This window comes from Rattus norvegicus, chromosome 10 (assembly GCF_021556685.1).
Source record: "Rattus norvegicus strain SHRSP/BbbUtx chromosome 10, alternate assembly SHRSP_T2T, whole genome shotgun sequence".
Taxonomy (NCBI): Eukaryota; Metazoa; Chordata; class Mammalia; order Rodentia; family Muridae; genus Rattus; species Rattus norvegicus.
Genome location: NC_141543.1, coordinates 76,167,501 through 76,180,680, shown reverse-complemented (window position 1 = coordinate 76,180,680; position 13,180 = coordinate 76,167,501). Strand labels below are relative to the sequence as shown.

Below are 13,180 nucleotides of genomic sequence, written 5' to 3'. Positions count from 1 at the left end.
TTGACCCAGCACTGAGGAGACAGAGGGAGAGGGGACTATAGGTCCTCTCAAGGCTACATAGCAAGGCTTCATGCCGTTGTGAAACTGCCTATTACAGCTGTAAGCGCTCAGCCCAGCTCCTGCAGAGGCCAACACTGACAGCAGCAGGTAGGCGGACATGCAGCAACAACATTCATTACTGTACAACTAAAAAGATGGTGTCGCCACTATGGAAGGCAGTGTGACAGTCCCTTCAAAACTGAATACGCACTACCATACAATGACCTCAGCTTCCTAATACTTAGGTAGAAGTTATGAATGCCTACAGTGGTCTTACTTACTTCTAACAGACATACTGAGCTAAACGTGGATGAAACCAGCATGCCCTCCTGTAAGTGAATGGATAAACCACCCTTGGTTGTGATGAAATATTATTCAGAACTGAGAGGAAAGGAATGAGCTGCCAAATAAGAAGCAGTTAACTACATTTCATTCGATGAAAGAAGCCGAGGAGAAAGCATGAATACGGAATGAGTCTGTCACATGACATTCAGAGAAAGGCAAGACTAAGAACTTGTAAACAGTTAAAAGAAAAAAAAAAAGAAAAGAAAAATTAGTCAAGTACTTCGATTTTATTTAGGATTTTGCATTGACTTAAGTGTGTTTACTGAAAATGTACCCCACCCATGTGAGAAAGGGGCCCCAACAATGGGGATCTGCATATGTATCTTCCTAATCCCAAATGCTCTCGTGGCTGGGACAGGAAAATCACAAGTTCAAGACTTGCTAGAGTACAGACCCAGCTCAATTCTGAACTGGGCAACGGCACATAAAGTTCAAAGGTTTAGCACTTACCTAGACTCACAAGGCCCGAAAGAGCTAACATTATTGCAGAAAGAAACAATACTGGCAAATTAACAAGATTTGTAATATAGTTTGCCAATATCTAATAAAACCAAGCATATACTTATATGTCCCAGCAGTCCCACTTCTAAATAAAGACCCATGAGACCCAGGGTGGGGACAACAGCCAAGACAACCTAGAAACTCACTAACCAGTCAGCCTAAAAGAACATACAGCTCCTGCTTCAGTGAGAAGCCCTATCTCAAAGGATTTTCTCTGGCCAAAATGCATACACTCAGCGTGCACACCAGCAGGCCAATGTGCAAGCGCTCCAAGGACATACATGTTAAAACAGTTCTTAAATGGCACAACACAAATGACTCTCAAAAGCATGATACAAAATTTAGATGAGCGTGAGAATGGAAGCCTGCAATCTTACAACTTGAACAGCTGAGGCTAGAGGGTCAAAGAGCAAAGGGAAAGAAAAGGAGACAGCATAGGAGGAAGAGAAGAGAGGAAAGGAAGAGAAATGACTCAACCACTGGAACTCATATCAGAACTAGAGTCCTGAAGCCAGCGCACAGCACTACCAAACGAAAACAAGCAGAGACCCACTCAATGACCAAATAATGGCCAAATAACAGACTGTGTGGTTATACCAGTCTACCAACTGATAAATATTTAGATAATCTCCACATTCATATAATGCTGCTCTGAAACTCATGTATACATTCTTGAATCGGCATATATTTGCATTCTTATATGGACATTATATTTCATTTCTTGGTTGTATACCTAGGGACAGAATTCATGGGTTCGTGCGGTAACTCTATATATAAAACACTTTAAGCAACTTCAAACTAGTTTTCAACATAACTCCACTAATGATACATTCCCAAGGACCATGATTGAAGGTTCCAATTTTTCCACATCCTTCCCACATGTGTTTTATTCTGCTGTGTGCTGTAACTGTCCCAGGGCACTCTGGGCTGACAGTGGGGCTTTCTGCAGTCATGACAGGCCTGCGAGTTGAATGTGGCCCCAGTGACATAGCTGTCTACTTGTCTGCTCATCAAACAATGTTCCTCGAATTCATTAACTTTGAGGTAAGTAAGTTTTATTTCAATAAAGGTAAATTTTATTTATTTTAAACAAGCTATTACTTAGCAAATGTTGAGTTTTATGTTTCATGCCTAGGAATATGTCACAATGACCAAATACAGATTTTAGGGACAATGAAAAGTCCATGAACCAAGGCCCAGTCTCAGTGAGAGCATTTAACCTGTGACAGTCATCTGTCTATTTGGGTCGCTATCATCAAATCCTCGGTAATTAGCAGTCACTCATTACACCTGTTTTCCTAAACCTGGACTGAGACAGCCAATGTATACTGTGAGTTCATTTCAAGCCACAAAAAGAGCAGTCAAACATTTATTCTAAACACTTATTAAAAACAAACAAAATTCACTGATGTATTTGTGACATTTAAATGCAGTAATGAAAGACAATGGCTTCTCCGTGTATTTCTCCCCGTGTCTGTTATATCCACATCTCCCTAGAACAGAGACACTGAAGGTATTTTACATCTTCATAGTGAACAATAAATACAGACTAAGCTACTTTTTTTTCCTTTTCTTTTTATCGGAGCTGGGGACCGAACCCAGGGCCTTGCACTTGCTAGGCAAGCACTCTACCACTGAGCTAAATCCCCAACCCCGCTACTTTTTTAAAAAGACAGAGTTCTCTATACATGGAGGCCCAGTTGGCCTGTAACTTGCTATGTAGACCAGGTTGGACTCCAATTCAGAGGTCCACTAGGGTCAGTCTACCTAGTGCTAAGATTAAAGATCTGGCCTCAAAGTAAAATCACACTAACAAGTATATAGTATTTAGAGCCTAGAAACATCTAGATTAGATAATATATATATATATATATTCATATATATATATTTATATTTCCTGGCACTAAAAACAAACTAATGAGGATATTGACACTGAGGTAAACTGAGGCCTGTGGGGAACAGGCACATGCAGCCTTCAACGTTACCAACAAAGCAGCACTGGGCACTAGCATTCACACAGGTCACTGAGTTAGAATCCTCATCTAAATCCCTCCTTGGAAAGGGCGTCTACACAGTGTTTACACAGGTTTTACCTTATATCAAAGCACATACCACGCCACCCAAAACCAGAAATGCTGTCCTCTGAACAGGATCAGGACGAACAGAGCCTTCTAAAGCATAAGCTTGAAAAACAGATCGTCCTAAATGACCCCAACCAGCGTGGCTTCCATGCTAAAGATGAGGTGTTAGAAACACACACACATCACCAGTAGACGCAAAGAAGAAATTAGAGCAGAAAACGTCAGGGAAGCCCCAAATCTCAGAGTTCAGCCATTTAAAATGTCAATAAGCCTGTTCCTCTTCTTTGTAATACACTGCTGATAACTGGGAGAAAATGTCAGTTAGCCTACGTTTAGAGGGAGAGGGAGAGGGAGAGGAAGAGGGGGAGGGGGAGGGGGAGAGAGAGAGAGAGACAGAGACAGAGAGAGAGAGAGACAGAGAGAGAGTGTGTGTGTGTGTTTGCATGCAGTCATGTGTTTAACCACATTTGTTTAACCACAGCCATCAAAAGGTTACATCAAAAATATCACACCAACATTTTTGAGAATCTAGTCATAAATTCTGACTTCATACAGCTGAACAAATCAAATGATTCTCCTTTGAACATGACAAAAACCAGATTTAACTTGTAACTAATACAGCTGTATATGGGAGTTTGTGAAATCAGAAAACTACAGTAAGAAAAAAGTTAAAAACAATGAGTTGTATAAAAGATGAAATGTAACAATTTTTTTTTTTTGGTTCTTTTTTTTTTCGGAGCTGGAGACCGAACCCAGGGCCTTGTGCTTCCTAGGTAAGCGCTCTACCACTGAGCTAAATCCCCAGCCCCCGAAATGTAACAATTTTTAGAAACAATGGGGCTAAACACATAAATGAGTTTTACATATGCATAAATATATAAGGGGGAAATCCAGCCATCCATATGCTAAGCTGTTAGGTACACGTGCTCAGTATCTGGGGAATGAGAGAGGCAAGAAAGGAGAAAGGAAAAGGAAAGAGTATAATTTTCCCTGAAACATAGAATTACATGAACCTTCAATGCCAGGAGTTGAATTTTCATAACCTTTAGTTGTTAGTCTGATGTGACAGTAATTTACACATGCTCTGCTCAGACTCTGAACACCTATCTCCTCCTGTTCTCTTCCCCAGAAATAACTCACTATGCTGCTGTGAACAGTTTTGATTTTTGTTTTGTGCATGCGTGTGCGTGTGTGTGTGTGTGTGTGTGTGTGTGTGCGCGCGCGTGTTGTCTATAGAGTTCTTGCAGAGCCCAGAAGAGGGCACTGGACCCCTAGAGCTTGAACTATTGGCATTTGTGATTTACTCCTAAATACTGGAACCCTGCAAGAACAGCTCAATATCTCAACCCCTGAGCCATCGCTCCAGCACCATCACTTTCTCACTTTCCTTCCTCCCTTCCTCCCTTCCTCCCTTCCTTCTTTCCTTCCAACAGTAATAGTAAGCTAGCTACCAAAAGGGATCCTGGGAACTAAGGTCCTCTGCAAGGTCAGCAAATGCTGTCAAACACTAGGCCATCTCTCCAGCCCTCGGATGTTTGTTTTCTGAGATAAGGTCTCAAGTAGTCTAAGGCTGTCTCATATTCAGCAAACAGCCACTACAGAACCTCCATAATGGTTAATATCAATTGTCCCTGACAGGATCTAGAATCACCCAGCAAATGGTCCTGTGCGTATGCTAGTGAAGGGCTGCCTAGGTTAGCTTGAAGTACATCCAACAAGGAACATGGCGAGTAGGTTAACAGAGGGAGGAAGACCTACTGAGTGCAGTTGGCAATGTCCTGTCTGCTGGGGTCCCAGCCAGCACAGAAAGGGAAAGCTAGCTGAGCACTGCCCAGTGCTCTGCCTCTTGCCAGTGCAGTGCTGTCTCCTGCAAGCTCCCCCTTCATTTCTGTGATTTATAACCTTCTTTTCTTGAAATTTCTCCTTTCTGATATTTTACTAAGCAGCAAGGAAAGTCACTATTAGAAATAATGCCTTTGGGACCGGAGAAATGGCTCAGTGGTTAAGAGCACTGACTGCTCTTCCAGAGGTCCTGAGTTGAAATCCCAGCAACCACATGGTGGCTCACAACCATCTGTAATGGGATCTGATGCCCTCTTCTGGTGTGTGTGAAGACACCTACAGTGTGCTCGAATAAATAAAATAAATAAATCTTTTTTTAAAAAAAAAAGAAATAATGCCTTCGGGGCTAGAGCGATGGCTCAGTGGTTAAGAGCACTGACTGCTGTGTCTGAAGACAGCTATAGTGTACTCATAGACATAAAATATTCACGACTCAATTGATTGATTATACAAGTGAGTTTCCAGAACTAAACTCACTACCTAGATTAATACAAAACCTTGACTTACTTGAAATCACGTTCCAAGACAAATTTTCACAACAGATCAGCATCAGGCTTCTTATTATTATTTACCTTTATGTGAACCTTAAAGGACCTTTTTAATAATTTTAAATTAGCATATAAGACCTTAAATCATTGAAGTTTTTTTGGTTTGTTTGCTTTTTAGGTGTCTCTGTGTAGCCCTAGCTGTCCTGGGACTCACTCTGTAGACCAAGCATTCCCAGTGCTGAGATTAAAGGTGAGCACACGACCGCCCAGCCTCACTAAAACACTTTTCAAAGACTGTGTTTTAGCAGTTTCCCCCTTATTTCTCACCTACTTCGAATTTTTATTGATATAAAAATGTCAACTGATTGGTTGTTGCTTTTTACATTTCTTTGACAGATGATGGCATACAACTTTCTTTCTATGTAACTGAAGATCTACACTTCCTGAATGCTGGGATTACAAGTGTGTAAACCATACCTGGTTTTGCAGGACCCAGGGCCCCACACATGCTGGACAAGCTCACCACCAACAGAACTACACCACAGTCTTGCTCTTTGTGACTTTTAAACTGAAAAACTTCCAAAGATTTAGATTCATTAAGAATGTACTGCGGGGCTGGATAAATGGCTCAGGTAAGAGCACTCACTGGCTGCTTGTCCAGAGGACCCAGGTTTAATCCCAGTACCAACAAGTCAGCTCAAAACTGTTTCTAACTCCAGTACCAAGGGATTCAACCCTTTCATATAGACATACATAAAGGCAAAACAGCAATGCACATAAAACAAATTATTAAAAACTATTAGTTTAAAAAATGTGGGCTTTCGGTCCCCAGCCCCCCCACCCCAAAAAAAAAATGTGGGCTGGAGAGATGTCTCAGTGGTTAAGAGCACTGACAGATCTTACAGAAGTCCTGAGTTTAATTCCCAGCAACTACACTGTAGCTCACAACCATCTGTAATGGGATCTGATGCTCTGTTCTGGTGTGTCTGAAGACAGCTACAGTGTACTTATATATAATAAATTTTTAAATAAATAAATAATGTACTGATAGCTAGGCAGTAGTGATGCACCTCTTTAACCCCAGCACTCCAGAGGTAGGGGCAGGTGGATCTCTGAGTTCAAGGCCAACCTGGTCTACAGAGTAAGTTCCAGGACAGCCAGGGTTACACAGAGAAATCCTGTCTTGAAACAACAGAGAGAGAGAGAGAGAGAGAGAGAGAGAGAGAGAGAGAGAAGAAAAGAGAGAACAAAGCAGATCACTGGAGACAGGTGAAATGCTCATGGCTAAAAGCGCTTGCTGCTCCTTCCAAGGATGGCTCCGAGCACCCGCACTGGTCAGAGCTCACACTCCGGAAAACCTGACAACATTCCTGGCATGTATAGATACACACATGCTTACCACAGACACATGAGCAATAAGTCATTCAAAGATAGTGTCCAAGAAGCAGAAAAACAAGCTGTAGCAGCACAAAGAGGTGCCCACCTACTCTACCATTACACCACAACAGTGCTGATCATATCCATCACACCCTACAGCACCACAGAGCTGTTAACTGTTATACCCTTATACCACCAGCGCTGATCTCCTCCGAGACAAAGCCACATTCAACTTGTTCAGTTTTTTGTTTTTAACCAGAGGGCAGATTTTTCCAAAGAAATTAGCCCTTAACTTCCAAGAGTATACCATATAAAAATATTCAACAAATATTCATTAAGACTTCATAACAAGCACTCTAACGAGGCACTCAGTATAGCCGGCTGGCGAAATGACTCAATCAGCAAAGCATTTGCCACACAAAACAACCAGAGAACCTGGAACCTGTGGAAAAAGAGAACCAACTTCTACCTCCACATCCATGCTATGGCACATACATCACATACGAGCACACATATACACACGATATGCTGTTTTTAAAAAAAATCAAAAGTCCACAAGTGAGCACTGAAGAGCAGCAAGCACAGTGAGAACACACACCTCACAGAGAGCGGGAGGGTTGGTGGAACATGAGTGTCCTAAAAGGAGGAAAGTCACCAGGTATAATGACTATACATGTAATTTCAGCACATGTGAGGTTGAGCCAAGAAGAGGCAGCCTGGGCTACACAGATGAAACTCTGATCAGCATCCTGAATTCAATCCCAAAACACAGAAAGTACAGACTTTTCCACACATGCTAGGGCACACATACTCACACATTAAACACACACACACACACTCACACTCTCTCTCTCTCTCACACACACACACACACACACACACACACACACACACTAACTGGGCACGGCTGAACACACCTTTCATGCTATCATTCAGGAGGCAGCCAAATCTCTGAGTTAGAGGACAGTCTGGTCTATACATCAAGTTGTAGGGCAGCCAGAGCTACAAAGTTAGAACTTGTAACAAAAACCAAAAGGATGCAGACTAGCTGACTGGATTTTAAAAGTCCATGACAGCAGAAAAGGGGTCAGGGATTTAATTTAGTGGGAAAGTGCTTGCCTAAAAAGCACGAAGCCCTGAGTTTCAGTCCTTAGCCCTGGAAGATAAGAAAATAAAATTAAGAATATCAATTACAGAAACAGAGAGCAAACAAACCTTGGTGGGACTACAAGTCCAGCATGGGCAATTTGGTGAGCCTCTGTCTCAAAATACAAATGGGATGGGAGAACTGGGCATATAGCTCAGCAGACCAGTGCTTGCCTAAAATGCTTGAGACCCTGAATTTAATCCCTACTACATACATACAATTTCAAATTATAGAACAAATAAAACTTAGGTGGCAAAAACATGTGCAACATTTGAAGGCGGTTCCCATAGCTACAGGCTCCACATCACTACACTGAAGGTGTCTCTAACACTACAAAGCGCACGGACACAGGGAACAAGGTCCACATTCCTGACATAGTACACAGGATACATAAAAGGAAAAAGATGTCAAAATGGCTTCAGACTCTTCCATATAACTCAAAATCAATGCCTACAAAACTCTGAAGTTACGCGATGATAGCCAAGCACTTACTGCCAAGCATTCGTTCATGGAGAATAAAGACATTTCACTTGATGGGTGCGAGCTCTCCCTAACTCGTGTTTTCAGGAAGCTACGGAAGAACCACCTCAAAATGTAGGAGTGGAGCATGACGGCACAACCCCAGGGAGGACTGTTACTTTTTAATACAAATTTTATGAGTTCTGTCCCATGTACTACATTTAATAAAAACAAATATTAAAACTTAACCAAAGACATTAACATGACATATAAAGAATTTTTGTCAGAACATTTATCCTGTAAAGTTGTACTTTAAATCTAAAGAGTCTATTAGTGAAAGAAACAATTTATTGACTAACAAAGCAATTTAAAGCTATTTTAAGACAAGTAAAAGTCGAGAAATGTTGACTAGTAACTTAATAAACAAAAGAACTTTATAACTAAAATGAAAAAGGCAGAAATCTGCTTCTGCTAATTACACACGAGGGAAAGAATACTCCTATTCTTACAGTCCTTGTGGACAACCCTAAGTACTTCAAAACAGAGAAGCAAGGTCTGTTAGAACCTTCTGTGTCAAAACACTGCACAAAAATATAAATGCAACACGAGAAAAAAATAACAAGAAAGTCCAGGGCAAGCAGGGATGAGTGCGAGTTAGGGAGAGAGAGGGACAGAGGGAGAGGGGAAGGAAGATGGGGTGGGGGCTGTACAGATAAAGGCTGTGAGGGGCACACAGCTGAACTGCAAGGGGCTGTCCTTCCCGATTAATTAAAGAAAACCTAATTACATTATCCCTAAAATTACTTATGTACAATCAAGCTTTAAGTTTTAGTAAGCATCACTCTCACCAATTTAGAGAATTAACAACTACATGACGTCTTAATGAGAAACTAAATTTCTGGGTAATCGTTCAGATGATAACAGAATTAAGATATTTTAGATGTTTATTTTAGAGAAACTTTAAAGTGCCCCATGTGATTAATTATTTGCTACACATGTGAAATGTATTTTAATGAACATGGAGAAACAGAAAAAAAGTACTTTCTTCTGATCTTATACTATGAAAGACTCAGAAAATTAAATATGAACATACATTTGGACCTTTCTACATAAATATAGCACATGTAATATTCAGTAGTACTTGCAGGAAACATGAAGGGGGAATAGGTTTAAAGAACACTGTATGCACAAAGATGTGAAAAAGTTTCATTCTTTTCTATAATGACTATATACTAATATAAAATGTTAAAGAAGCAGTTGCCCTAAAAGCAAGAGTTTCAAGGTAAAAAGCCCACAACACCCTTCTGCCACAGCGGAGTCTCGGCCCAGAGCAGTGACAATGCTGAAAGCCAAGCTCTCTGAGCCAGCAAGTCCAACCGAGAAGGGAAAGGCGTGCGAGGGGAGACCTGGGGAATACCCACAGAAGGAAGGGTGCCAGCAGCAGAACAAAGGCGGCCCAGAAGGATGCCCAGAAAGCCAAGAAAGAAGACAGCTTGGAGAAATAGCTAGCAAAGGCACAGGCCAAATTGAGATCAAAGCGGATGGAGATAAATCAAAACCACAACAGAAAGTGAATAGCCATATTGAAATGGTTAAGATTACCTATTTCCACTGCAACTGAGAGCACTAAGGGTTTGTCTTGGGGGAGGAGGGAGGCAGAATGGACCTTTGCAGCAAAGCAGACCTGGGTTATCACTCTTGCTGTCTGTAATCCAAAAGCAACAAAAGAGAAACCGTGTGACTTGCTTTTCTTAAGGGTTACACTCACCCAACTGTGGAGCAGGCAAGATTCTAGCTGCTCGGACTGGACCATGTCGAACAGAGAAGAGCTCCTGGGCTTCCCCGCTGATCTGCATAAGAGAAAGCAAAAAACGTCTCAGTATATTAAACTGTGGGTCACAATGCTATTAGGCAAAAACAACATCTAAATTTTGTTGTGATTAGCCAGAAACACACACACACACACACACACACACACACACACACACAAAACTATAGGATTTTAGGCTGGTCATTCATATCAAATACATCACTATCTTAAATTATTTTTCAGAAAAGCATCAGAATTCATTCTTGGTATGAACTTAAAAAGTGTGTTCTATAAGTCTGTAATTTCTCTCCGTTAACCCATGAGGAGTCTGCAGTTCCTACCTCACTCTACATGTTAGGGCCAGGGAGCTATGAGTCTGTTCTACAATATCCAAGATGCCAATACAGTCAATTATCTCTCCAGAACTCTTACTTTGTGTGAGAAAATCATTCAAATCTAACCGTTACATTCTTACATTCTTTTGCAATTACAAAACAAGACTATTTATTAAATGAACAAACACAAATACACACACACACACACACACACACACACATAAAAAAAAAAAACCCACACAGGACCTCCCTGACTACAATATTCTGTAAATAAGAGAAAAATAAAGTTGTAAGTCGCTTTGGAAGTCACCTCTTTTAATATAAACAAAGATCAAGCACTGTAACATTGCCCATTCCCTTGGTAAGGTCAGAGTCAATACTTGGACATAAAGACCACAGCATTCTGTTTCTGTTTCACCAAAAGGCAAAGGAGGTATGTTGTTAGTATGCATCGCGTTTAAAAAATGCCTTTCAACTGCTGGTTGATCTGACAAGCAGATTGAAATAGAATTTGCTAATAACAACTTTCTAGACTGACTTTGGGAGGTGTTAATATGGTCTCCAGCACACTGCAGTAACTACCCAATTTTTGATGGGAAAATATACAGTACCATAAAAACTGTACAAATTATAAAACTGGCCCTACAGACTCAGGAAATCTAATAGACATAAGAGGTAGCTCATAGACGATACACACTGCTGATGTTTTAATAGGCTTTCCTCAACAAGTGGCTTAGAATTCTAAGAATCTATCCATTGTAAAGGCTGGCCAAACTTCCACAGTAAACTTATGTTCAGAGGAGACTTTTACATAGAGAAAGATCTCACATCTTCAGCCTCTCTCTTATGTACCTTTAGAGTTGAGCTGTAAGGGTTTTCCTTTCCTGTAAATATTCCCAGGAGGAGACCTCAAACGGATACTGCTACAACAGCCCCACCTCCCCAAAGGCTCTAAGAAGTCAGCAGAGCAGGCCTAGGCTCCCGGGCTCCACAAGTCTTCATGGCTTTCATTTCAAATAACGAAACCCATGAGCAAAACACACTGTGGCTATCAAGAGATAGGAAAATTGTCTAAGAAAAAACTGGAAAAATTATTTTGTGAAAATTTCCATCCAATGCAATATTCATCCATTTTTCTGAAACGTCTTTGGTTTCTAGACACACCTATGTGAATGGGCTAAGAAATGGTATTGTCTACTTCTATTAAAGATGTGTTAAGTTCTGAGTCCCCACCTCTTGAAAATAAGCAGAAAAGGGTAAAGCAGAGAATGTAGAGCAAGCAATTACATCTTGAAATTATAGTAACTACTCAATAAAAAATAATTAAGTCTACTTTCTATTAATTTTAATAATTAGAAAATTAATTAAAAAGTAAGGTAAAACTTAAAGCTGTATAATAACAGAGTAGTGAAAAATTTATAAACATAACATATTACAATGTGAGCACAAAATCTCCTGTTCTATACTATTATTTCCATGTGCTGGAACTGGCATTGAGTTTATGGCTCTATGTATATTTTAACAAAATTCTAATGTTAAAAAATATAATCTTATTTCCCTGAGCCCCTGTACTCCAATATACTCTTGTTTTAAAATCTCTCTTGACATAATTAAAAGTTTGTCCTCACTGAATTTAATACACTAGAGCAGAAAACATAGAAAAAGAACACAGGAAGCTTTACACAAAACAACTTTCAAAATGAAGCAAACTCCTTATTGTAACCTGAACACATCTTCCCAGTACAGCAGCAGGTGAGAACAAGAACCATTCACTCTGGAGCCACGCACTGAGCTGGAGAGCTAGAATCCTTAGGGATAGCAAGGGAAGAGGGTGGAGAAGGCACCGTGTCACATACAGAGAGCTGAGAACATCCTAGACACCTGGTTCTAGCCTCTGAAATCAGAAGTGTAATTCTAACTGCGGAATCGAAGTCACAAGTATCCTCCAAATGATCCATGAAAATCCCACATGAGGACAACACCGAGCGCAGACAGCACCACAAGGCTTATCCAGACACAGAGCTTTCTGCATGTCAGAAAGGACACAGAGAGGGATGGTTCCCAGCTGCCACTCACACTTTCATCCAGCATGTTTATGAGTAACTTTGCTTTCAAATAAATACCAAAACAATTTTAACTCAGTCAAAACTACTTTTGGGTTTCCCTGAAAAAAAAATCTTGGAAAACGGCAAAGAAACTCAATGACGAGGACCGTGAAGCCTGAAAAGTGAGGTGCAAGTTGAGTTCTAAACTGAGCAGTAAGGACAGGACCACCAGAGAGTGGACCCAGAACTCTAGGCTAGAGAGGAGGGCACAGAGAAGACTGCTCCCTCCCGGAGCTCCTCCTGGTCTCCGCCTTTGTTCCTGCTGGCATTTTAATTTCTGATGACAGACTTTTGTCGTTTAGGGCATAAACCGGACGTGCCAGTTTGAAGGCACAATAAGGAGAACAAAGAATGATTTGTTCACACTGTAGGGAAAAAAATCTTTTCCAACCATAGAAAATAGCTTTCGCATGGTGAAAATATGCAAATTACATACCAAACTGGAAGGGGGTAGGGAAATTCAAGTTTAGAATCTCACAACTCAATATAAGGAAAAGAAAATTACAGCGATTCACACACAGAATGATCTGGAAGAAAGCTGAGAAACGTTCAGCCTGCTCTGAAATCCTGGTGTGCCACCCAACAACAGTGCTCACAAGGCTGCAAGACATACTCAGTGCCCTGCCCGGCAGAGAGAAAACTACAGATTCC

General features: G+C 40.8%; 1 protein-coding gene across 20 annotated transcripts in view; it reads right to left on the bottom strand.

The window, feature by feature from the left end:
* Bcas3 (BCAS3, microtubule associated cell migration factor) overlaps positions 1-13,180 on the bottom strand; it is a 459,006-nt gene that overhangs the window by 403,936 nt on the left and 41,890 nt on the right. For all 20 annotated transcript variants that reach the window (XM_087573462.1, XM_087573456.1, XM_087573463.1 and 17 more), the window contains one exon: positions 10,048-10,129. In XM_087573462.1, coding sequence (XP_087429588.1) covers positions 10,048-10,129 — 82 coding nt within the window. The remainder of the gene's footprint in view (positions 1-10,047; positions 10,130-13,180) is intronic.